Source organism: Talpa occidentalis, unplaced genomic scaffold (genome assembly GCF_014898055.3).
Source record: "Talpa occidentalis isolate TD23 unplaced genomic scaffold, MPIMG_talOcc4v2.1 talOcc4.2, whole genome shotgun sequence".
NCBI lineage: Eukaryota > Metazoa > Chordata > Mammalia > Eulipotyphla > Talpidae > Talpa > Talpa occidentalis.
This window is the reverse complement of record NW_023602073.1, coordinates 130,944,228-130,972,058: the sequence shown is the minus strand read 5'-3', so window position 1 is coordinate 130,972,058 and position 27,831 is coordinate 130,944,228. Positions and strand designations below refer to the sequence as shown.

The following is a 27,831-nucleotide window of genomic DNA, read 5'->3' as shown; positions in this document are numbered from 1 at the left end:
CAAAATCTACAAAAGCCTCTACTCTACTGCCACTCTTTCCTTCTACCTGTTCTACTAGAAGAGTTGCCTGCTTCCCAGGGCCGGTCTCCTGCCCACCTTTTCAGCACACGTTACTTTGTCATGACTTTTCTCCTGTACGTTCCATTGTTCTTTCTCTATTAGTTCTTTCTCACCGTCATTTCAGAAACGTCTTGCAGAAAATCAAAAGCAAAAGCCTTCCCTAAGTTCACTTTCCAGCGAATGCTTTCTCTCTGCCACTTTATTTGCAACCATATTTTGGAAGGAGATATGCCTGGTTTGGGGGAGCCCTTACTTGTTTGTTGAAATGACGAATAAGTGAAAGAATGAGAAACTGAAAGGAGTTCATAAATGACTCTCTTCTGCATTATGAGTCAAGTGTTTTTTCTTGTTATGTATTTTACACTCTTCTCACACATATTTATACATATGATCATATGGAAGTAAGAGTAGAAATAACATAATAAAAGTTCGTTTTTATCGAGAATTTATACTGTGATTGGCATGTGCTGGGACTTTGCATACATATACTCCTACCTCTCACCACAGCCCGCTGAGGCACCTACTCCAATTCTTTCCAGTCCAGGAAACTGGGGAGCAGAGAGGTGTTGGCAGCTGCAGCTGCCAGAATTGGAGCCGGTTCCCACTAGCGTCATGGGGAATCCTTGTTTTCTCTTTTTACTCATCTCAAATGGTAAAGTTTATTTTATATCTTTAAGGTGAAGTTTAAATAAGAGAAGCCTTGTGATTGAGTGGAAAGCAGAATGTGAAAAGACCCAAATGAAGTTCTGGATCTTAACTCTTTCTTTACTTTGCAGTGAGTTTCCTGGTATCTTTAGATGGTGGTTGATTTTCTTTTTTGCTTGTAAAACTGAGAAACTGGGCTGAAAGATCTCAAGTGCCCTCATTTCAAAGCTTTGTCAAATGTGAAGTGCTGTTTAAACGTGCACGAAAACTTTGATTTCATGCTCCTTGGAATAAATTTCATTTTATAATGACAAGCCATCATTGTGAAGGGTCATACAAAGCTTTGCTACACGCCCTATGTCATAATTTCCAATCAGTTTCCCAAGGTGGCCCAATAAATAATGTTTTCTGGCTTATGGCTGCAATTTCACTTTCTGCATCTTGGTATTTAGGAAAAAGAAACAGCAGAGATTCTATTTTCTGGTCACGACGAGTTCCTTTCTTTTTAATAATTTTTTCCCCCTGATTATGAGGAATACATGCTTATGGTAAAAAAATAGAAAAGTAGAAAGAAGGAAATAATCATCATCTAGAAATAATCCTCATTAAAATTTTACGTTTTTAAAAACAGAACTAAGATCTTCCTTTAAGATATACAAATTGGTATCCTGATTCTTTTTCCTTGATGTATTATAAACATTTTGAGACACTTTCTTTCCATAATGCACAGTTTGCATGACAGGAAATAACCAACTCCCCCTTGAGAAAAATTAAAGCAACCGGTGGCAGCCTCGATCTGATTTTAATTTGTCACAATAGTGATTCCATTTCCTTCTTCTTCAGGGACTGCTGACAAGTGTCCTCAGTTGTCACCACCACACCCATCTCTTTCTTATCAACAAAAACAAGGTCGGGTGATGAAATGAACAATTTGTCACTTGGCACCTTCTGCCAGAGCAAGAGTAATACTGAAAAAAGCAGTGGTGAAATGGAGTATTTAGAAGTAAAGCTACATATTTTCTCATTAAGCTATAATAATATGTGTTCAATGGAATGGAAGCATTTTCATGCCAAAAATAGTTTAAATGTACTGTAAAGAGAAAATAACCATTGTACTATAAGAAAAAATATTTCATATGAGTATGCATTATTTACATGGCACACAAAGAATGTACTGCATATATGCATTACCTTTGAACATTTAAATTAATATATAAAGAAAAATGATAGGTCATTATGACTAAGAATGTGTGTTAAGGCATTGCAATTATGGGGTTCAATTGAATTCTGCTAACAAGTTATACCTTGGGTGAGTTATTTCTTCTGAGTCTCAACTTTTTTATATTAACTATTACTGACTATTTTATAGAGATCTTGTGGGAGTTAAATATGTCATTTTGCGCATAACACATACACCAATGTCTAGAATGTAAGGGCTGCATGCATTCTGGCTATTATTATTATTTGCTATAATCTGTGTCTCAGATAATTAACCAACACCAGTTGTTCTCAGATATTCACGGAGGGTCCACAGTCAGACTTTCTATATCACATCACTACAGCCCATTCTGAAAATATGTCGTCTATCCAGAGATTCAGGTGTAAATGCAAATGAGTTTGCATTTACAGTGATAGATGCTTTCTTGGGAATGTGGTAGTAGCACAGAGGAGGGAACACTTCCTACGTTTCACTGCAGCCCTCTTGTGCTTGTAGGCCTTCAGGAGACCTATAGCCTTGGGGAGCCTTCCCTAAGAGGGACCCAACCTGCCCTTGTGCACCCTGCACCTGGGAGTAAGTACTTCCATCTTCACGCTGTTTGTGGTGGCCGTCGTTAGGTGTGGTGGCCTTGGCCAAACTTCCCCTTGAGACTTTCCTCTGTAATTGCCACCCTCCTTAGGCACTGGCTCCAACGCCCTCCTTCCTAAGGTTACTTATAAGTAATAAAACACCCAGGTGCCCCAAGGCAATTTGGTTTGCTAGTTAGAGAGAAAACAATATCTTGATATTGTGTATTAACCCTGAGGTCTCAGTTTGGAAAGACGAAAGGTTTTAAGGGTGGAATCTCCTCTCCATTTTTTTTTTCTATAAGAGTTTTTTTATATGGGGAGTTAAGTTAAGGGGTCTTTTGGTTCATCTGAACCTGTGAGGATAGAATGGTAATGAGAGGATATAATCTCTCATTTTATTTATTAATGAAATCAGAAGAGATAGACTGATTATTTCTCGGTGGGAGGTTGAATTTAATTTTATTTAACTAACAAGTCATTCTGGTTCAGTGAATCATAGGACAACTTCAGTCAAAAGAAAATTAATTTGCTCTATAGTTTACTATCTCCAGAAATCAAGGAAGCCATGATACAAGAAATACTCTGAGTGGGCTTAGGTTTTAGTTAAGGAAGTGCTGCCGTAGAAAATTGCCATTTTTCTGTGCTGTATTCAGGTAAGTGAGCAAACTTGCTGGATTCTCACACAGTCACATTTGTACCAAACAGAATCCATGACGGGGATTTAGACAACTGTGCTGTCTAAATCGCTTCTTATAGAGGAAAATGAGTTGCTGGTGAAACTTACTTTTTGGGCTTTATCAACCCTTTTGTGCTTTGCTAAACCACGTAAGAGCTACTGAACAAAGTAGTTCGTGATTTTATAATCCCTGTTCCTGCCATTGGCTATGGATGATTGTGAATCCCAAGTAGAGCTTGGCCTCTCTTTGCTGTGCTGCAATTCCTTCCTTCCAGCCCTGTCCTGGAGCTGGCCATGGTCTCTCCCAAACAACCCAGATGTGCTAAATGCATCATCTTTCCCCCCACCTCAGCCTCTAACTTTCCTCATTGATGGCCTCATCTTGAGTTTTTCAGATGTCCAGACAGACCCCTGGAGCTACAAATATTCAGTATCAATAAATTTTATTTCCTTTTCTCCACATTTATACCTCTTCTGCCTTTACACCTCTGCAGCCATTCTCGTTTGCTACCTGATTACATTTATTTTCATTCATTGAGTCTTCACTCATTGAATCCCTCCTACAGATGGCTGTCAGTTAATTTTCTCTCTAGCCAACAGACTTAACTACTTTCTGGACCTTTTCTTCACTTAATGACCTTATATCTTCCATAGTCAGCTCATCTCAGTCTCATTTCTAGAGAATTATGTAAGCAGTCAACACTACCTTATTTTTTAGAGTTCAGCACAGCCTATAAAGCTTCTTCTCCTGCTCAGGGCATGTCACTGACTTCTGTCTTCTCTCCTCTCTGATTTATAGTGTTTGTCAATTATCTTAAAAATAGGTCACTTATGCTTTTGTGTGGTCCTTGTTTTAAACTGTATTTTTCTTGTCCATGTAATGAGGTTGTTAGTTCTTTGATGGCAGAAAACTATCTCAAAGTGTCCTCTTGAGCACTCAGAATTCTCAGCCAATCTTTGTCAACTTGAAAGAACTTATTCAGGTATTTGCATTTGCTGTCTTTGGTAGACCCAGTCCCATTGCTGTCTGAGATGGGAGCTAGCCATCTTGTTTTAAAAGGCCATTTCAGTCCTGGTGGTTATTGGTGTGGCTCTGGGTACCTTGGCCTCATGGACTGATTGGCATAGATTTCTATTTTTTGAATGAATAAATGATAACTCAGAGGAAATACTGGGCTCCCTGATTCACTTTTCTGTTTTTCATGAGTCAGATAAAAAATAAATCTGTTAAATGACATCAGCCAGTTTAACAGAAAGCAATGGCTCTAGAATGTAAACTGTGTTTCTTTTTTTCATATGGTTTCCCCTAGACAGCCAGATATATAGAATGATTTCTACTGATGTCTTTATTTGGTTCCCACTTGAATATCTTATCCTATTATTAAATTTATACTTAGTTGAAAAGAACTGTTGACAGCTCTTTCCTGGTTCCTAAGGTCTTGAAGCATAATTTAGAATGGCTTTAAAACTTGGACTTAGCTTGCAGCCCTCCTTCACTCCCTTGCTGCTTCAGTGACTGCTCATGCTTTAATTGCTTCAGACTGTCTTCTTCAATTTACTAAGATGAGTTAGTTACTCCCTTCTCTAATGTCCCCAAAGTTAATCACTCCCTCCTCTGAATTCTACATACACATACAATTTTCTTACGTATACATTTATTTTACATGCATGTGTTATTACATGTATCATGCCCCATCAAAATATATATGCTATGTTCCTGTAAATTCCTTTGTGGCAGGAACCATGTCTTATTCATCTTTGTATTTCCAGCACCTGGTACATCACTGGCCCCAGGAGGTGATCTATTGATGGTCATTGATGAATAGTGACATCAATGGAGGATGTGACTCAATGGAATGAGTGACTCAGTGAGGACACTATAAACTATGTCTTCTGCAGCGCAGTGGCATTATGGTGGCTCACCACTCTGCTGGTCCTTATCTGCACCTGAGATGCAGGGAACCAGTAGCAGAAACCCTGAGAGCCCATCATAGAGCTTCATCCAGATGAGTCAGAAGACTCTACAACTGCAGGCAAGGCCTTGCTTTCTTCTAGAGGAAGGCAAAGATTGGACTTAGAACCTGTGGGGTGTTAACTTTGGCACTCAAAAGAAGTCTGAACTGGTCCCAACCAGAGCCTTCTCTGTTTGGAGAAAGAGCACATGGCTGGGAGTAGGAGTTTGGGGTGGGGGAAGGGTAGAATATCATGCCATCTAAATAACCCCTGTAAAAATTTTTTAAAGGATGTTTTTATTTCCTTTTTTCAATTTTGAATGGAGAAATAATAGGCATATAACATTGTTTAACTTTAAGGCATGCAAGATGATTGGATACATCTCTATATGGCAATATGATTTTATGATTTTCACCACTGTTACCTAGCGCCTCTATCATGCCACATAATTGTCATTTCTCTTTTGGGTTGAGAACACTTGAGGTTTAGTTTCTTAGCAACTTTGAAGTTTATTATAATACAGTTTTGTTGACAATAATTACAGTGCCACCATTACCTATCCAGAACTTATTTATTTACTAGTTGCAGATTTGAATCCTTAAACATCTTATTGCCTAAAATTTTAGTTTGGATTCTTTACATTCTGTGTGGTTTTCATAGGTAACATCAAAAGATAACTTTCAGAAAATTTCAGAAAGGATGTCACTACTTGCTAGGAATTCCCTGCTTGAAAACAGTTTATAAGTGAACTGCCCCTCTATCTTTATAGGGGGATATCACTTAGGCACAGATGATTTGGAATATGCTGGTTGGCTCTTGGTTCACAGTCTTTTCATAAATATATTTTATATGTCAAAGAAAGAATTTCTGCAGGGTAGAGTATGTTTTAGATGGCAACTTTCATAAAAGCATTTGAGCCTCTGGGTTACTTTCTCATAAAAAGTTTAAAAAATATATATGCTTATATATAGTAGTTGTTTTGGAAATAATGAGCAAAGGACAATATTTTTGTAGCTCATGCTTGTGCTAATAAATAAGCATGGAGAGGTGGTTCCGGAGGAGGAACTGAGATTTAAAGATCAAGTTAAGCAAATTAACAGACAGGAAAAGCCAAATAGCCAATTAACCTACTAGTGTAAAGCCCGTGGGCTGGTCTGGCGCTCCATGGTCTCTGTGGTAGATGATATTTGGTGCCCTGAACCCTCTAGTTGAAACTGTTGCATTCCCTCAAGCTGCACAATCACTGGGAACCTTAGCATTATATGTCATTTCCTCTGTGTGCCTGTGTAGAAACAGCATTGTGTTGCTCTTGAAATGGTTGCCACGGGAACATCTCCACCTCCTCATTATCCACAGAGGTTACTGATTATATTAACCAGGAGACAGAGATATAGAAGGGACGAGGGAGCCACCTGCTCTACAGAAAATTGCAATTGTTTCTGTGATTTTCACCTCTGTGGCGACACATCTCTCTGAACACTTTTTTTTATATATTAATTTTTACGAATTTTTACCTCATTGTTCATTTTTAAATAATATTTGCTTCCCCCCACCCCCTCAGGTGTAGTCCCCATAGAGTTTCCCTCACCAGTGCACCCGTGACCATCACCTCAGTGCCCTGTGCTCCTCCCTCCCTCCCTCTGATCCCTCTTCCTCCTCCCCTGCAGGATGTCTCTGGTTTATAATCGTCCATTTTTGCTTTGTTGTGTTTTGTATTGTTAATATTTTTTCACACTGATGTCTTGTTTGGTTCCCCTATATTCCTGCTGTAAGTGAAACCATCTGATATTTTTCTTTTTCCTTCTGGCTTATTTCACTGAGCGTAATTCCTTCTAGTTCCATCCATGTTGCTGCGAATGGCATGAGGGTTTTTTTTTTTTTTTTGTGGGACCCTCGCCAGCGGCCGGGGATCGAACTGGTGCTGCAGAGGCTGCAGGCAGCCTCGCAGCCCAGCACTCAACCGCTGCACCACCAGGGGAGGCCCGAGTTTTTCTTTTTTGATTGCTGAATAATATTCCAAGATGTACCACATCTTCTTGATCCAGTCATCTGTTTTTGGGTATTTGGGTTGTTTCCAGGTTTTACCTATTGTAAATAATATAGGGGTACAGGTGTTCTTTTGAATCAATATTTTTGTGTCCTTTGGGTAGATTCCTGGGAGTGGAATTGACGGGTCATATGGTAGCTCCATGAACACTACTTTCTACCTTCTCTCTTCTGTCTCCATTCCCCCCCCAATAGCATTAATAAAAGAAAGAATTACAATTCCATTGTTCTTGCTCTCTTTCAGTTCTGTTGCAGACCTGATATAGAACAGTCATAACGGCCAGCCTTTTCCCTCACTCTGTTCTCTCTCTCCCATACTTAGGTGTAAAGATGACTTTCGTCCTTAAAGATCTGTGATCCCCTTCAACACACCGGCGCTGAAGCCATAGTTTCTTGTTACTTATCCAGACAAGCTTCTAGAAATTTATACAGATGCCTATTTTCTAAATTATATAAAACAAACAGAAAATGAAACTGGCTGTAATAAGTAACTTTATCTTATATAATTCTCAGTAGAGAGGATGGGAGGATCTCTTATGAGGACGGTTTTCTGATCTATTCCTGGAAATGCAGGTTACACCTGAGGGATATTATTTGAAGTACTTTTGTGATATAATTAGTTGACCTTGAAATTTATTGTCCAAATCAGAGAACTCTGGTAGTGAAAGATGGTATTTTAGATAAGTACGCTTGGTAACAGATACAAACTAGGACTATGCCAAGAAAACCAGGTATATATTATCACCTTGTATGTAAACATGGGCAGTACATGGACATGGTAGTACAGTACCCTCAAAAAATATGGCGAAAGGGACAACTATACTGGGAGCGCATCTGTGCAATTAAAATTAATATTGTGGATTTTAAAATCTGGATCAGCAAAAGAGGTTTCCTTTCTGTTTATACTTCTGTTTCATGTAAATTTAGTCAATGTGAGTCTATTCTTAAAAGTGCTGGCAGTGAGAATTGAAAACAAGCATATCACAAAGGAAAGCAAAAGAGACTGGACTGAAGATGCCAGGGAGATGTTATAAAGCCCTCTTCACTCTTAAAAAAAAAAAAAAACTAACTTAAGGGTTATTTCCTTTTCTTGGGAAAGGGCCATAGAGTAAGTATTTTTGACTTTGTGAGACATAGAGTCTCTGTGGCAAATACTCCACCATTGCAGTGAGAGGAGCACGCAGAGAAGATGTGTAAACGAATGGGCATGGTTGTGAGGTCAGGTTGGGGCACAGATTGGGTGTATTAGTGGTCTTCCTTCCCCCGTTCTAGTTACCTGTTTTAATATCTAGAAACTTTGGAAAGTTATCTTAGATACTGATTTTGATGTCTCCTGTCTTGCTGTGATTGGGCTGTGGCTGATGTGGCCCATGGAGAACAGTGGGTCTTACTTCTTCATGCATGATTTTGTTACATACATTCCACTCCTTGAAGGTCTATGGACAGGAGGGAGTTGGGGTAGACAACTGGGGACACCCTGGACAGGAGTGGCAGCTACACAGTTTCACTAAGCACTTTAGAAGGAGGGCTGCAGGGGTGTGGACGTAGGGAATGGAACTGTGGTGATTCAGTTTTTCCTATAATTTTTTTAAAAGTCATAGTTTAGATTCTAATTAGATTTGGGAGAGAGAGCAGAACTGCAAGCACCTGAGGGAAATGAAGTCTTGGGTCTGTGCCACCACTTGGAAAAATTTGACTCAAAAATAAGGTAAAAGATATAAAAATCACTTTAAACGAGTGTGGTGCTTATCATGGAGAATTGGAATCAGTTAGTAAAAATAAGAGTTGTAGGAGAAGGTTCCAAAATGTTCCTTAGGAGTTTATTTTTAAATTTTTATACAGTTATGTTTAAAATGTGTCTCTTTAGGCTGAAAGCACATACTAACAATGCAGGCAAATGACAGCAAGCATGTGAGTGAGATAAAAAGAATTTTAAAAAACTGTACACAAAGTAGTAGGAGGAACCATATCTGTTACAGCTCACGATGTGACTGGATATAATGTGGTGTCCACACAACTTTGTGCTGTCTGGTGACAAGCTGCCTTAACTGCAGACTAAGAAACCTGCAGAGTGAGGCCAGTAATGCTCTGGCATTTAGTTTCAATTCACTAACAAGGTACACGGAGGCAGTATACAGTAACACTGGCCAGTAATACCACAAACAGGTAAAAGGCTCAGAGGACAGCAGTCCTATCTGAGCTATTCAGCAAAACATAGGGGATGCTTGACATTTACAGTAATTTGATATAATTTTTAAAGCTAATTGGTAAGTGAACAATAGTTATTGGGACGTCAGTAGGTGAAAAGAGAATGTCCTTTATGATCGTCCAGTTTATTTAGGGAGGTATTTTATTTATCCAGAGGAAAAATTTGAGGCCACTATATGAAGCAAAACACAACACAAATTAATATTCCCTTGCAGGTGTGACTAATAAAGACATGAGAGAAAGTTATCCAGACTGGGATGCTGAGCAGAGAAGAGAGCACAGAGAAGAGAGCACAGAGAAGAGCACCAACACTGTCACTCAAGAGGTAGAGGGTCATGAGTGATGGGCAGGTGCAAAGGAGATGGAGGGGCAGAAAGTATCCCCAGCCAGGAAAAGGAGGCTGGGCTTGAACCCCAGAGCTAGAAAGCCCCTAGAGGTGCCAGAGTGACAAATGGCAACTGTTTGCAGATGATCTGTTAGGTAGTAAACAAAATATAGCAAAATATTATCTGCACGGAGTTTCTGTTTAATGTTTTATATATTTTTCCAGATTTTTTCTCTTACAAAATTAAAATAAACTAATCATAAAAAAATCCAAATATTCCAGAAACCTATGATGTGGATGGTTAAATATCCCATAATTTCTCCTGCAAAGATAATGTCCATTAGCAATTTCTGTTGCTTATTAACACTATGATAAATGAAAATAAAGTATCATTAGGGACCTTGGAATTATAAAGGGAATTATCTCCCATTTTCCTATTCATGCCTTGTATTAGAAATGATGATATACTACCTACTGTTGAAAAGAGGCTAAAGGAGACCCTGTCAGCGCTCCCTACAGGCTGTATCCAGCATTGCACTGGTCCGTGAGTGACTTAACTGTCGTCTAGAAGGCATTTTGGGTGATCAGAGTGGGGGAGGTATCTCTAGTATGGAAAGAGCTATTCCATGTCTTTTTGTCCCTGAAAAAGCTGAGAAAATAGATATTGCACATTGATATGGGAGGTTAACAAGCCAGGAGAAATACAAACATGTCCATCTCCTACTGGCCTTTTGAGGATCTAAGGATCAGAAATAGCAAGCTCTAATTTCTCCTTGTAATTTTCAGGGGTTGAGGTAAATTAAATTACCTCTTTAGCTGAAGTTGTTTATGCCAAAGGAAAGTAATACTCTGTGGGTGCAACCCAGCACTTTGAAATTTATAGATGGGGAGTGATAGGAGAACCAAACACTGAAAACCTTGGAGCAAATTGTGAAATTTATCCGCTTTCTCCCCCTTTCCTCCTAGTCCAAAGTGAAGGATGGTTTTGACAGTTAGAAGATAGTAAATGTGAAGGGTGCTGATCAGTGTTATGGATTTCCAAAGAAATTTGAGATGAAGAGAATTAGGCATCAGAGAATGAGCAAAGCTCTGAATAAGGAGCAGCACATGAAAGGGAAAAGTAGAAATAAATAAACTTCCTTGGTAGTTACAATGGGGAAGCGACTAGTGCAGACGGAAAGCCTTGGCTATGGTGAAGAGTTTTACCAGGACTGCAAGAAAGGACCTTAGGGATTTAAATTAGACAGAGGAGTGAGAACTAGATAGTGACCAGGTTACTAAGGGAAGCCATTGACTAGGTTTCCCTGTGGGATCTTCAAAAGAAAACAGAATCTCAGCTAGTCCAGTCCTTGGACCAAGAAAGGAATATCCTCTTTGTATAGGGTTTCGTGGTTTTTAAGATTTACATGTTTAAAGCTGACATCATCTCACTTACTCCTCACTAAAGCTCTGAGAGGTAGAGCAGAGCCAAGGTTACTTCACTAGGGAATGAAGAAACCTAAAGACAAAGGGTTAAGTGCCAGTGGGAGGGAAGAGCAGAAGGAAGTAAGGCAGACCTCTGAGGGTTTTGAAGTTCAGAGGGAAGTGAGAATTTTTTTCATTTTGAAAGAAAACGTTTGTTCCTTTCCAGGTACACTTGATTACTCACTGTTAAGTAGGCGGAAGTCAATGAATGGGTAGGAGCCGCGGCGTTCAGCAGGAACCCCCGTCTGACCCCTTAGTCGTACATCTCCTAGAAAACAGAAAATCCAAACAAGTGTTTGAAAACATTGCCAAGTGTATTCGCTTTTCCTCTGTAAATCTTCGTAACCACTTATGTCACTGGAACCAACACCAAATGTCAGGAGAAAAAGGTTTCCATTCACTTAGCTCAAGAGAGCACTAAGTGAGAAGGGATATTTAATGAATGTGAGGTGTATGAACTTGGCACTCCTCAAACAAATGAAATGGTCCCTTCATATTTGTCTGCAAGATGAGTCCATGAAAATTTTAGTAATTTGAAAGTTTCCATAGTCTTTTTATACTTTCCAGGGCTAACTTAGAAGCAACTTGCTCCAGGGCCTCCCCTGGTGGCGCAGGCGGTTGAGCGCAGCTCTGTGAAGCTGTCCTTAGCCTCCGCAGTGCAGGCTCAATCCCCGCCGGCCACAGAGATACCCACATGGTGCAGCAGACCTCTCCGGGCTCCCCTTAGCAGTGTGCTTCAGGCAGTCTGCCTGTTCTGTTCCCTGCTCTGTCTCTGGTGAATCCTCTTACCCTCCCGCACATCTGACCTGTACCCTGGTTCTTGTGTGCATGAATAAATAAATCTTTTTTTTTTTTAAAAAAAAGAAGCAACTTGCTCCAAATGAATCAACTTAATCTGGAAGGACAAATGGTGTGCTAAGATGATCACTTTCATTCTTAAAGGAAGTTTTAATCAACCACAGTGTTATTTCTCTTGGTTGCCGTACAACCAATACTTGATCGGTTTCCATCATCCTTGTGGTCAGGATATAACATTGATCTGCTCTCATATCTGCTCAGATGAATGTGAGCTTCATCTTAGGTACTGGACACTCAGCCACCCTTGTGCCATGACTTTCTAAGGCTTATTTGTAGGCTTCATTTAACATCTGTGTTTACTCTCCTTTTTGGCATATATCCTGGCTTCCCAATCAAAAGAGGTAATAAAATAGAATGGAAAGAGCATGGACTTTAGCATAAGGTAGACCTTGGATAAACCTGCCTCACTTCAAATCTAAAATAACATTCTTGCTGTCTGGCAGTAAGTGCTGGTTTGACATCCTTCTACACTTCTGCAAACTGGGGTCATGCATATTAAGTGTTTTCCATTTCTCCATCCTGCTCTATGTGTTGTCTGGTACTTAGCCAACTCTAAGTGAATATCCTCTGTGGACAAGAACTGACATAAAGATCAAATTTGCCAATTGTAGGTATAACGTGGATTCAGAGGAGAGGTAACAATTCATGACATCCAATATATTTCTGGAAGGATTGAATCAGGGAAGGTTTCAATTCTAGGAATAATGTATCTGCTCTCATAAACCATGCTTTCCCAGAAATAAGGTGGCACTGGGACAGCAGCCTATGAGCAGAGAGGAGGAAGAGTTTCTCTTCTCCCTTCCTACCTGCTGGAGTTCTCCAGGGTGTGGGTGAGATCCTCCCCAGCTGTAACAGTGTTGACAGTGTTTAAAACATCCCTCACAAATGGGCCTTGAGTGTATTTGGGATTATAATCAGCCAGCGGGAGCCCTTAGTCTAGTCTGGCTTTGATTTTTACATTGTTGCCTTTTAAATACTTTGTGTAACTTGATATAGTAGTGCCATACTGATATGAAAGGACTTTATAATTCATGGAATATAATGAAGTGGGAGGAGGAGAAAAGGAGAAGTACATTTAAAAATGTGAATATAACCAGACATCAAAGAAGGGAATGCTGTTAGCATTTGATAAACTCATGGGGATGGAGGTTGAATAGTTGAAAGATTCTGGGAAGAATCAAAGGGTTTTCCTCTCCTCCCCTGTTTGTGTTTAACACCCTATGCTTATAATGTTTAAAGAGTTCACAAAACACTTCTGCAAACATCTCTGTTCTGTTAATCTCATTAGTTCCTTACAATTTTATTTTATTTTTCTAAAACATCCTTTTTATTTTTTCACAGTATAGGATATCTCCCCTTAAGTGTGGTCACCAGAGTTTTTCCACCACCAAAATGCCCACAGTCCTCCACCATACTCCATTCCTTCCTTGTTCTCTACTATCCTCTACTCCTTCCCTTCTTGTGAGTGTCTAGATCTATGGTCTGCTTTCAAGAGTCAGTCTTATAGTTTGTCTAGTTTGATCCTTTCTTTGGTTCCTCTAGATTCCACATATAAGTGAAACCATCTGATATTTATCTTTCTCCTTCTGGCTCACTTTGCTTAGAATAACCCCTTCCAGTTCCACTCAAGTTGCTGCAAATGGCATGAATTTATCTTTTTGATTGCTGAGTAGTATTCCTTTGGACATATGTACTAAATCTTCTTGTTTCATTCCTCTGTTCTGGAGCATTTAGGTTGTTTCCATATCTTGGCTATTGTAAATAGTGCTGTTATAAACAGGAGTTCAGGTTTCCTTCTCACAATGTTCTTGTTAGGAGAGTCACTATTCTTCTTGCTTTTCAGGGGAGAAAGCAAAGTTTAAGAGAAGGAAGGACTACTATTCACCTTCTTAGGCACCAGTTTAGGGCTCAGGTCTCTTTAAGACACTCTTTTAGATAACTTATTGACACTAATTAACTGCCTGATTCTATGGTGTTTAAACTTATAATTATTAGCAGGGCTAGTCCTTAAATCTAGCTTGTTAAATTCATGGACAGAGCTCTTTCCTCATTTGGTTTTTAGCCTATGGAGTATGCACATCTTTCTTTCTAAATGAAAAAAAAATCACAAACCCCACATGACATAAATTGTACTTTTAGAAGCCATTGAGAAAATACAGCATGCTAAAATAGTGAAACAAATCCAGCACTCCTGTAAATGAATTTATATTTTTATACTTGGCAGTAAGACAGATATATTCTTGAAAACTATGATAGTTAAAACTATTCATTTGGTCTACAAAACCTGTAGATTTGTGGATTTGTTGACCTGTTGTCTCATCCCTTTGGGCTTCTTCTGGGGTCTTAAGCTCATCAAATGAAAATCGCTTCTCCCCAGGTATTTTCTCTCAGTATTACCAAAGAATCCCTTCTGACTTTGTAGTTCTAAGGCCACCCTTTTCCCATAAAACTTCTGTATAATATCAGTATAGGTATTAAAGCTGGAATTTGTTCCATTTGTCCACCTGAGAGTCTAAGGCAGAAGAGGCCCATCATTATGTGAGTCTACAGGTTTAGAGAAAATATGAGGTGACTGGACATACTGGCAGGATGAGTTGAGGTGTGGCGACGCCGACTGAGGGGACTCCTGTTTCCGAGAGCATCTGCATTTCTCCCCCTGGCGTTGTAGCCAAATCAGTAACTATTCTGAGTTCCAGTTTTCTAATATTTAAGTTAATTAGCATAATTATAATAATTTTGCTTACCTCACAGTTTGTTGTGAGGAAATGATAAAAATATCAGATGATACATGATGATTTTATTTATTGAATACTTAGACTATGCTGAGCATTTTACATGCATTATCTGATATCATCTACCTAACTATCCAATTATTATTATTATCATTATTAGACTGTTTTACAGATGAAGGAATCTGAAGCCAATGGATGTTTGATGATTTGTATAAGTTCCTGGTTCTGGTAAGTGTAGTGCTTGTGCTTAAGCTCAGAACTGGCTCCAGAGATCTCATTCTTAACCACTCTCCTACATTGCTAGGATAAAACAATTGTATAAACAGTTAAATATTAACTTTATATTACCCAGCGAATGCTCTGATTACTACAAATAAACCAAATTCATCATGATTTCCAGAAATTGAATACTAGGAGAATTTGCCCCCTTGATGAATTTGAGATTCAGTCAGATAGACGTTGTTTATCCCAGTAGCAGTCCAGGAGAACTGGACTGTGCCAGTGGGAAATTCAGATCCCATTCCTGATCAACAAGGTATCTATTATTTTTAAGTTAGAAATGAGAAGCAACTATTAAAAATATTATTGGGCAGAACTAAAATTACCAGGCAACTAGTTTACTCAACCTCTTAATTAAGTAGAATTTTTATGATGCAATCCCACTTTTGGGGAAAAAAAGACAAATACCAACAAAGCAAGTTGATAGCAAAGATACCCAAACAAACAAATACGACAAACCAGTAGCAATGACAACAAATTACAAAACCCAAATCTGAAAGTTTCTGTTTTAATGCTTATTCTGTCTATCCTTAACAAAAAGTCTTGGTCATGGATTACTTATAAAGCTAATGGTGACCTTTAAATATAGTGAAAAATTATTTTAAAAAAGGATCCAGAATCCAGTCACCTTAAAAGACACTAGTAGGGCAGGAGGCAGGACAACTGTAAGTGGGCTAACAATGCAGGTAGAAATCTTTCAGTGTGTAAAGTTAAATACAAACAAACCAAACAAATAAAAGCAAGCCAAACATTTTGTATCTTGAGTCTTCTGTTTATTTGAAATGCTAATGTGGTTAAAATCAGTATTTTAAATATATACTTCTAACAGAGAAAATTGTCACCACTTCTTTCTTTCACCCCTTCTTAGAGTAATAAGCTCCTGGAAGAGAGAAATAATTCAGCAACAACGGTCCCCCAAGGAGCCACGGCCATTGGGCTGATGTCCGCAGAACAGAACGAGTGGCATTCTGCTGAACTGCTTTTACTGGCCCGTGGCCTTGGGCAATCATTTATTTACCTAAGGCCTTATATCCAAGCTAAACAATTATTTTGACTATTCATTAGACCCTTGTTTAACTTAAGCAACTATTTTTCTGGCAGAAGAAAGGTGCTGTGGAAGCAGGGTAGGAAGCGTTGACAGCTCTGAGTCGTGTCCTCAGTCTGTTCTTATTGTGTTCCAAAATGAAACAAACAGCAGGGGAATTCATATTTTGAAAGGACTGTTTCTCTTTTGCCCCTTCAAGCTGAAAACAAGATGTCAACCTTGTGTATTGAAGACTCCAAACGCAGGCAGAGAGCTGAGCTGAGCAGTTTTAAGACAGTCACTCTCTCTCCCAGGGGACGTGGCTCTGGGATGGACCTTTTGCCCACTTGGCCTCTCGGGCCGTCTCTGTTTAATAAAAGCTTGTGCGAGGGAGCAGACGTTATGTGGCCTCTTATGTAACTGGCAATGAGGGTGGAGACTCTGACAGCGATGACAACTTACAGTGGCTGAAACACGGGCCGCATGACAAGGACCAGACTCTGGCCTCAGTCATGGTGTCAAGGTCATCTCGGGGTGGGAAAGGGGTAGGAAGGGGACAGAGCAGTTGCTACTGTGCTCCTGTTGCAGCTGAGATGAATGAAGAAGATAGTGATAATAACTGCAGGGAGCACTAGAAAGATTCATGGCTGGGCCTTACCAGGGCCAAGGGAGATGTAATCCTGAGGCAGCCCAAATATGATGGAAGAATAGGGTCGCTCGTGAAAGGTTTTCCTTTGAACTTACATTTTGGTGACTCATTCACGTCACTGTAGCAAATTTGCAAAATGAAGGCAGAGAGAACTCAGATTCTCAAATCTCAGACAGGAATTTTTCTGAGGTGCACTCAGCTGTCAGCTTCAAATATTTCAGACAATTATTCCCAATTATTAAAGTGAATTATTTCTCCTCAAATGTTTATCTAGCCAAATGAAGAAGGGGAAGGTTGTACAATTTAATCACTGCATAGATTTATGGGATAGCACAGGCAGCCAGTTTAGATTACTCAGGCCGAGACATGGCTGTTCTGACTGCAATGAGCTTTGTGAGATCCAAGATGGCCGATTAGACCCAGATTTCCCCTTATGGGGATTCAATCTTCTGCTTTCCCTTTGTGGGTGAGGTTGAGCCTCTGTCTAGTCACTAAGGACTCTGTGTTGAACTGGTTAAGTAGCAGTCTTTCCACCCACCGATCTGTTGAAATGAATTGTATATTGCTGAGAGAGCCTTGTATGTAGGAAACAGACATTAGGACTCAGTTGCCCAGAGACCAAACTTTCGACAGAAGGAATAAAATAAAGTTTTCCTTCCATGTCAAAAAATTTCTGTTTTTTTTTTTCTCTTCTTAAAAACCTTTTTGTTTGTTTCAAAATCAGAGAAAAGTGAAATTTCTCCAAGTTAAAGACCCCAAACAATATTGCACTATCTTGAAACTTGAGCTTGGAGTTATTAAATACTCTGTGACAAATATGCATTTTGGGACGTGAATGCTGTGAAAAGGAATATTAAATAGCAGTGCCTTATTTTCTAAAGCAGGTAAGGTAGATTTTATCTCAGACTAGACAGTCTTCTGTTTGATGGTTTTATAGAGGGAAAATGAAAAAGGTTCAATCACTAGGAACACAGGAGTCTAATAAAAAAAGATATTGAACAAGAAGTAGTAGGAATGCCTAAAGAGAATTCCAAGAAGCTGTAAAAGAACTTAAAGGTACACAAAGAAAAGGTCTTCCAACTAAGATTGAGAAGAAAGGGAATAATTTGAGGACACATATGTGAACTGGATCTGCCTTAAGTAATGAAAACATCAGAATAAGCTTGCACATTACTTACTTGTTTCTGGGATAATACTTTTAATATCCAGAATATCACCAAGGCAAAGTTTGTTGTTGTTTATTATTTTTTTAAAGATTGATTTATTTATTTATACAAGAACCGGGGTACAGGCCAGATGCGTGGGAGGGTGAGAGAACTCACCAGAGACAGAACGGGGAACAGAACAGACAGACTGATGAAATACACTGCTGAGGGGAGCAGTGGGTGCGACAGGAGAGGTCTGCTGCGCCATGTGGGATCCTCGCCGGCTGGCCGGGATCGAACCCGTGCTGCAGAGGCTGCGGACAGATTCACAGCGCTGAGCTCTTTATATATGTAGATATATAAAGAGGAGGATGAGAGAGAGAGAGAGGCTACAAAGAAAATGGACTTGGGGAGGAATTGAATACTGGGGCCAAGGGAGGGAGAAGTATCAAGGATAATTCCTAGATTTCTGTCTTATGTAAATGGGTGGTTGGCTGTGTTAATCACAGACAAAGGGAATTCTCAAAGAGTTAGTGTCCTTCACTTGGCAAATGGTATTTAGGCTATATGACATTTTTGGCAAACAACACAGTGGTGAAGAACTTGGGAACAGTCTTGGCCTCACAGAGTTTACAGTCTGCTGGAAGGAATAGGACAGAACAATCATGCTTAAATGTAAAGTTGCAATTTTAAACAGTGAAACAAAAGAGGTACATTGTGTTAAGAAAGTTTTCAAGGACTTCATCTTGCTAGGAAGGTTGTTGTGAGCTTCCCTAGAGAGTTGACACTTGATCAGAGATCTGGTGAATGAACAGGAAATAATTTAAGGTGAACATACACCTTGATTTGCCTGGAAAGTCTTGATTTATGCCTGTTGCTTGGCCTAATGTAATTAGTAACAACTCCCCTTCTCATACTCTGGTTGCATCCTCTCTTACATGTTCACCCTGAGTACAGTGATCCAAGCAGACAGGGAGTTCATGTACAAAGATCCGATGGCAGGAAAACAGCACTTATAAGGTGGCATAACAAGACTAGGCTCATGGTAGTAAAGAGAACAAAGCAGGTGGTAGGGCATGATATGAAATGGGATGGCAGATGTGTCAGGGTTTTATGGAATAGACTGAAAAGTTTGATTTTATTCAAAGAGAATTAAGAAGCCATGGGAGGTTATTAAGGTGAAGATGATGTTATTAGATTTGCATACTGAAAAACAACTTTGGTTGTAGTATGGTGAATGGATTAGAGGAAGAAAGAATGACTAGGTGATCACTGTAATAGTTCAGACAAGAAAAGATGGTAGTTTGGAGTAGGACAATGGTATTGGTAGAGAGAACAATAGATTTTAGAGAAATTGAGCAGGTAGAATTGATATGTGGTGAAGAGTTGAATATGAGGGCTGAGAGATGGAAATAGTAAACATAATTCTTAGATTTCTGACTTGTATAACTGGATGATTGATTGCCAAATCACAGAAAAAGAGAATTCTAAAAGGACAAGATTATGAGGGAGAAAAACGGTGTGTGAGCTCATGCACTCAACTGTGGCTACATTGAGTTTGTGTTGCTAAGATATCACAGTAGAAATGTCAAGTAGGAAGTTGGGCATAAGGGTCTGAGACCCAGAGGGAATGTCTGAGACTCAGAGGGAATGTCTGAGATGGAGATATAAGCACAGAAATTAAATGAAACTACAGGTAAGTAGAATGATGATTGAAAAGATGGACTTAGTTGAGTGAGAAATACAACTATCTTCTTTGCTATCACATGAAGTTGGGATATTGGGAAGGTTTCAATAAGGAGCTATATTTAAATGAATCTTAAATGATAAGTCAAATTTTAAAACATAGCATTTCTTAGTGTTAACTTGCAATTGATTCAGCTATGATCATTGCAATGAACAGAAGGGATTTTTAGGAAAAATGCTCATCTTCAGAACACTAGTAATTCCTAAGAGTGGTATAAATAAGACATAATTTGAAAAATATGCATAGGATGAAACACTGTTGGAGATGAAAGTGCATGTAACCTTTTGCAAAATGTAGAGAAACCCTGTCTAATCACTACCTGTACTTGAATATATTTCAAGAAAAAAAAAGGCTAATGGAAATCACTGCCCCAAAAATGTATTTGTTGCGAAGACAAGGATAGGCACATCAGTCAGAACAAATATGATTAGTAAAATAAAATACTGACCAAGTCTGAATATTGCTGAATAATATCTTTTTTTTATTAACTTTGAATCATTTGAGAGAAATGTTTTAATGTATTGTTTATTTTCATTTGCTTCTGAACTTCCTGATTCTGGCTGGGAACAAGGACAAACTTGCCAAAATACTGAAAGAAAAGATGTTGCTGATCACGGGCAGGAAATACTCGAAGTCCCATGAGATAGCCTGTGCTGAGGAGACTTCCACACCAAGTCTGCTGACCATCAGGCCACCACGCTGTGGGGACCTACCCAGGGCCAGGAGGTATTTGGAGTTCTTTATTCCAGGCATCTGTGCCAACATGGAAACTTGGGATTCTTTTAAGTTCCAAGTGTTGTTCAATTTTTGTTTGTTTGTTTTTCAGAAGGGAAACAGATGGCAAAAACTGGACTCCATAGGAAAATGGTTATATTTCCCTGGTATAGGATATCATTTTGCCATTAAAAGTAGAAATAGTTAACATTTATTGAACATTTGGCATGTGCTAGGTAATGTTTGAAGTACTTTTCATGAATGAACTCATTTAATCCTCTCAATAACAATCTTAGATAAACACTGTTATCAATGTCAAGTTGTTAAATTACTTTCCCAAGATGACATGGCCAGTGAGCATAAAGGCTGATTTAAAACCAGAGTGATTGGCTCCATAGGCAGTCCTTAAATAATATGGCACAAATTCTGTCTTAATAACTTAAAAAAACTCCATATAAAGTGAGAGTCACGGTATATTGTTAAGGAAGAGTGGGTAGTACTATATTATATAGCATTTAAAAACTATCACAAAGTATGGAAATGAACAGCATGAAAAGCAATTTACTGCCTCTATGAACGTGGTAAGTCGTCATGCAATCTTCTGTTTGTAAAATAGGAATAATAATACCCCACATACCTCATAAAAGGTAGGAATCAAAAGAAATCACATGAATAAAAGTAGTTTGCCATAAAATTCTATTATTAGAATATTCTTGTTAATATTGCTATATAATTATTAAAGATAATATACTATATTTTATATAATTCTATATTATATTGCCATACTTTATATACTGTATAAATAATGCCGTTATTTGTATTGTGACGGAAATCTAGGTTAGTGTTAAAATATATTTAAAGTGAGAAATATTTTTTTTTATTTTTTTATAGAGGCATGTTTTATTTATTTGTTTGTTTGTTTGTTTGTTTTGTTTATACATGCACTGGGTACAGTCAGAAGCGGGGGAGGGTGAGAGAATTCACCAGAGCCAGAGCGGGGAGCAGAGCAGGCAGAAGGACCGAAGTACACTGCTGAGGGGAGCAGCGGGCGGCAGGAGAGGTTTGCGCGCCATGTGGGACCCTCCTCCGGTGGCCGGGGAGCAGCCAGGGATCGAACCGGCGCCGCAGGGGCCGCGGGCAGCTTCACAACCCCGTGCTCAACTGCTGCGCCACCGGGGAGGCCCCAAAGTGAGAAATATTCTTTAAGGTAAGAAATGTTAAAGTGATTATATTATGTAATTAAAACTATAAATTAAAGGGTGTTATTGCTAAATGTTTGAGAAAAAGAGGTATAACAAAATTGAACTTAAAAAATTGCAATGTATTGGGCTAAATTGTGTCTCCCCAAATACATATGTTAAAAACTTAACTCCTAGTACGATAGTATGTGACTTATTTGAAGATAGGACCTTCAAAGTTGTGGTTAAATTAAAAATCAGGCCATTAGGCTGGACCCTAATCCAATCTTTATAGGAAAATATTGGATTTATATGATGGTATCTATATGGAAAAGAAATTTAGATCCACAAGGAGATACCAGGGAGGCGTGAGCACAGAGCAAAGGTAGGAAGGTGACTATCTGCAAGGGGAGAGACCTCAGGAGAAGCCAAGCATGGTGATACCTTGACTTTGGACTTCTAATCTCCTGAACTGTGAGAAAACAAATTTCTGATATTTAGGACACTCAGTCTTTGGTATTTTGTTGTGACAGGTGGAGAGGCAGAAATGTCTCATCAACATGTAGGGATTCGTCAGGGGCTTCCCTTATGTCCCCATGCCAGTGGGAAGATTCCTGTTCCTTCCCTCTCAAGGCACTCTCTTTAAGAGTAGATACCCTACAGCTTTGGGAATTCAGTTTATGTTGCAATCCAGCCACTGGTGGGATGAGATGCTGGACTTTGTTTTCAGGAATCTCAGTTCTGCAGCCACAAGAAATGAATGCCTTTCAGGGCAAACCTACAAGCTTTCAGGTCATTTTGACAGAGCTTGAGATGGAAATCCAAATTCCTTAACTCATTCTTTTCTTTCTCCTCTTTGTCTAGCAACATTAGAACAGTCAATCCCATTTTACGTGTTAGTTTGACAAAATGTTCAAAGAAATCATATAGTTACCCAGAATCTTGCCTCTTGTAATTGTTTGATTGGAGAATTCAGTGTTGACATTTTTCCTATCTCTATAGCCTCATTACACTATAGACAGTCAGTTTTTCCTTTACTAATGGAAACAGAGTAATTAGCATCTGTAAATACAATAAATTAGAGAGCTAATTCACAAAAACCTGGAGCCATTTCAGAAAATTCAGCTTAAGATTCCATTCCTCTAGAACCATTCTTGGAACCCAAATCTGTAATAGGGTGGTGTTTCCCTGGAGAACCCTGGCTAATCCATGCAAGATTTTTCAGATCCTTCAATATATTAATGTTCACTATGAATATCCAAGAAGGTGAGATCATTCAGTACTTCCCACATTTGTCCACAAAACATGTTTTTCAAGTATGTTCTAAGATAACTGTTTTGAATAAAATAATTGGGTACATACTGCCTGATGTGAAATTTTGGTGTGTGTGTATGTAAGTGCAGGAGAAAGTACGTGTGTGTGTATCTGTGTAATAATGTATAATACTTAAGTCAAAATATTAGCAATGGAAAGAACTAAGAGGTGCCATGTTTTCCTTTCTTTAGTACCGATATCCCTTGCTTTCTTGTTCTGTATGACAACCTATATCAGTTGTTCTAATTTCTTTTTTAGATTATAGACCAACTGGACATTGACTCAGGTATTCTTAAAGTATGTTTTTTGAGTGTCTACTATGTGCCAGGATCTGTCCATGACTCTGGGAATACGGCAGTGAACAAGACTGACAAAACATGTCTGATTTCATTGGGTTCAGATTCTAGTGGGGAGATAAATATTAACAAAAATGTGATAAATATATAAAAAATAACAAGTAAATTGCATATAGGGACCTGAGATAAGTGCTCTGGGGTGAAATACAACAGGGCAGGGGTGAGGGAGTACTGGGTGGGGGTGATGCTGCAGTTTAAATAGAGGACAGACTGAGAAGAATGGTCTGAGGATGGTCTGAAAAGGTTGCTCTGAGGTGGCTTGGAGCAAAGACTTGAATGGAATGTGGGAGGAGCCAAGAGACCAATTGGGAAGAACATTTCAGGCTCAGGGAATAACAATCACAAGACTCTAAAGACCATACCTGAGATGTTCTAGAAACAACAAGGAGGCCTATGTGCTGGAGAAGAGATAGGAGATGAGTGAGGAGATTAGAACAGAGGGATGATGAATGGAGAGGGGTTGGGTAAGGAATGGGAATATTAGATAGTTTAGGGATGCAGAGAGAGTTCGAGACAGGAAGGTTTTGAATGAGACAATAACATAATCTAACTTCTTAAAAAAAAGAGGATTGCACTGACTGTTCTTTTGAGAATATGGTTGGGGAAGGTTTATACATTTAATAGATCCCCAAATGAATGTGCTCTTTTCCTCTAAGGTTCTGTATTGAGTCTTAGTTACTGCAATTCTGGCCAGTCACCGATGCCCATTACTGTGCATTGCCTCCTCTCCCTTCCCCTGAACCCTCTTCCTCCTGAGGTAGTTTAATCCCTCAGCAGGATGAGCTCTCTTAAGGACTGTTTGCACAGGGAATTTTCTAGAAAAGCTTGCTAAGTCAGTATTCTCCTGGCATCACAGAGAAGGCAGAAAACAGACTTTCCCATGGCACCTGGCTATGTGTCTATTGCTTACCCACAAGTTGCTCATCCATTTTATAAGTATGTAAGAGACAAGTAGATGGGTATTTAGGAACAGATGTATTTTGTAGTAATTTATTTGTAAAATTTACTAATTAAACTAGCTCTTGCAGAATATTTACTTAGAAAGAACTAGTGGCCTACCAACCCAGACTAAGTGCTACCCAGGAAACAGATATGATAGAAAATTCTGAAACATTGGCTTTTGCAGAAACCTGCATTTCTGTGACTGGACTTTATTTACTCAATATAGGAAACACTGAACTGTGCATTAATTTGCTCAGAAGTCCACTGTGCTTTGTCACTGTTCTCACTGCTTGTTTAAAAAACATTGTAGGGCCTCCCTGGTGGCTTAGGGATTAAGTCTCAATGCTATCACTGTTATGGCCTGAGTTCAGTAAAAACTATTTATTTATTTATTTATTTATTTATTTATTTATTTATTTATTTATTTATGCAAGCACTGGGTACAGTCAGAAGCATGGGAAGGTGAGAGAATTCACCAGAGCCAGAGCGGGGAACAGAACAGGCAGACTGACGAAATACACTGCTGAGGGGAGCAGCAGGCCAGACAGGAGAGGTCTGCGCACCATGTGGGACCCTTGCCTGTGGCCGGGGATCGAACCGGCGCTGCATAGGCTGTGGGCAGCTTCGCAGCCCAGTGCTCAACCGCTGTGCCACCAGGGGAGGCCCCATAATTTTTTTTCACTGAATGAAATTCAGACAATTCTTGCCTTTTTCTAGTTTTCCGATTCTTCTCCCTTTCTCCATAATTCTACCAGGATTATTGGTAGGAGCTTAGCAAAAATATTTTCAAATAGTGGGGATTATAATTCACTAGACTCAGAAACTTGAATTTTTGCAAAATGGTCCTTGATTTTTGCCTGTTGCTTGTTTTTTACTTTCTTGGGTTTCCATTCCGAATCTCCATGCTAACCCTTTCTAAAAACAAAGCTTACCTTTTTAAGTTTTCTTTTTGACAAGAATTTTAAAAAAAGGACATTGAGCCTTTGCTGTCTTTTAGTCTTTTGATGCTCTTAATGTTTTGCTACTTTCTAAGTCATGCACCAGTCCCTTCTCATTCTTGTCCTTTGAAGAGTTCAGTAATCCTTTTAAATTTCCCTTTCTTATGGATTTGCCTCACACATTTGTGTTTGCCTTGGGAATCGACTGGAAAACTTTTTATGCACCTTCATTGATGTCTTTAGGTAAGCCTTTCTAATCTTGCTTACTGAGATATTTTGTGGCCTCATATAATGCTATTTGTATGTTTTTATTCATATACCCCAAAGTCTGAGATTATGTCTTAGCCATCATTGGAAAAGGAATGCCTGTATTTATGAAATGAAAGCACATCATAGTAAATTTGTCTTTTAGAATCTCATGTCCTTATTAAGTCATAATGATTTAGAATCTGTTTTGATGGCAGCATATATATCTCAGTTTTTGAAATTCAAGTCCAATAATGCTCCCTTTTCTGTGAGCAGCACTACACTACTCTCCTTTTTAGATAATTAAACCCAAAGAAGTAGTTCTTTATGTTCAAACCCAGTTACATAATTTTAGACTGTTTGAACTTGAGAACTGGAACTGAAAAACTGATACAAATATATTGAAACAATTCTTTTGCAGATAATAAATAAATAATGATGTTCATTCTTAATTTTCATTAAGTAGATATTGTAGATTTACTGTACTCATGACTGTGAGAATGTAATATAATGACCTTGATTTTTATGCTACCAGGTGATATTAGGGGACAATTTCAATTTCTTTTTAAAAAAGATTTATTTATTTATACATACAAGAACTGGGGTGCAGGCCAGAGGTGCGGGGGTGGTGAGAGGGTTCACCAGAAACAGAGGTGGGGATCAGAACAGGCAGACTGACTGAAATACACTGCTGAGGGGAGCAGCAGGCGAGGCAGGAGAGGTCTGCTGTGCCATGGGGGTTGCTCCCTGGCCAGCCAGGATCGAACTCATGCTGTAGTGGCTGGCAATAGCTTGATAGCGCTGTCTTTAACCCCTGAGCCACCAGGGAGGTCCAATTTCAATTTCTTCTAGTAATAATTGCTTAGTTTTTCATACCTGACATACTGGAGTACAAGAAGTGGGTCCTCATTTCAAGCAGTTGTTTTTTAGTTTTACCCCAGGATGGGAGGAAAAAGGTAATTAGACTGAAACTAACAAGCTACTGGTTTACAGTCAGGTGTTTTCATTTAGATATTCTAATCTAATTGATCTGTAGTGATCTGGGCATAGGTAATTTTACAAAGTTTCCCTGGTGACTTTAATGGGGAAACTTTGTTGAGAACAACTGATGGGTATCCCATGAACAAAAATGATAAAGGACATACTCCAAAGAACAATTTTTTAACAAAATAGAGACATGAAGCAGAGACAAATGTACAAAAGTAAATATTTACAATATGCATCATTTGGGGGCATTTCTAAATTGTTGAGAATGGGGCACTTCATATGGGGGGGAATAGATTGTCACTGTTTTGGTGACAGAGAGGTTTTGTGAAACAAATCAACTTCTAGAACATTTGAAAAGAAAAGACAGTGAAAGCACTGTATGAATTCATAGCCTGGCAAAAAAAAGACCAAAGCAGCCAATAGAGAAATGGGTAATAGGGTAGTTGATTTGGTCAAAGGGAATCTGGGTGGGTGGGTAGTAGAGAAATGGGTGATAAAGGCTCTTGGCCCTGAACATAGAAGTTTGGTTGTTGACCAATATCCAGGCACTCTGCATATAACCTGGTTCACTTAGGAGAGTAACTAGCACATATTTTCTTGGATCCTGTCAGTGAGCGCTTAGGAAGGACTTTGTCAACAACAGTCTGTACTCACTCTCAAAGCAAACTATAACAAAAATAACACAATGTACTACCATTGCAAAACATTTACTGACAAGAGAAAGAGTACAATAAGATACACGTACATTTCATATTTTTAGTATATAAAAGCCACAATTCAAGTTCTGAAGAAAAATACAGCTAATGATACAAAGCCTAACTTTATTATATATCATCTCTGAAGCCATCTCATATCCCCACAATCTCTTCAACTAGAAGCACATATTCTCCAATTACCTAAATGAGGACCCTGGGACTTGTGGTATCTTTAACAATATCCGTTCTTTCTTGAGGATTTGTTTCTGGGTCTTTTCTAGAAATTTCATCATCGCTTCTTTCTCCGAACTGTGACTTGCCACACATGCTCAGTCTTTCTCATGCTCTGTGAAGGGACCCAGGTTACTCTGCTGATGGGAAGATAGAATCCCTGATGTTATGACTGATGGTGCCAGATGAATGGTCATTTCTGGGTCATTCAAAGTTAACATTAATACAGGACTCTTTGGGCTAGTTTAGAAATCTTATTTGGTGTCATGCAGTATCTCCAAGGACCTACACAATCACTGAGTCCAGCACCAAGATAGACAGTTTGGAAAGATGGATGGTTCCAGGGGGATTATATGTCTGTGCTTGGGCAGAATATTTGTAGCTCTTACCAAATAGCTGAAAGTACCTTCTGAGCACTAGAGATAGAAAATAAGGAAGAGAGAAAAAGACACACAAAGAAGTAAATGTTTAGAATATAATTCTCTGAGGGTAAGGGTTCTGCCTGTGACAAATGTCATAAATTAAAAATATTCAATAAATATTTTATTTTATTTTATCCAAGTGCATTTTTCCCCATTGGGAATATGCCCTATATAAAGATGCATAAAATGTTCACTTTGGCAAACTCATT

The 27,831-nt window shown here is 38.9% G+C and overlaps 1 protein-coding gene across 2 annotated transcripts in view; it reads right to left on the bottom strand.

The window, feature by feature from the left end:
- The window catches only part of PDE7B (phosphodiesterase 7B), a 296,461-nt gene that overhangs the window by 62,038 nt on the left and 206,592 nt on the right, over positions 1-27,831 (bottom strand). For both annotated transcript variants that reach the window (XM_054697858.1, XM_054697859.1), the window contains one exon: positions 11,350-11,433. In XM_054697858.1, coding sequence (XP_054553833.1) covers positions 11,350-11,433 — 84 coding nt within the window. The remainder of the gene's footprint in view (positions 1-11,349; positions 11,434-27,831) is intronic.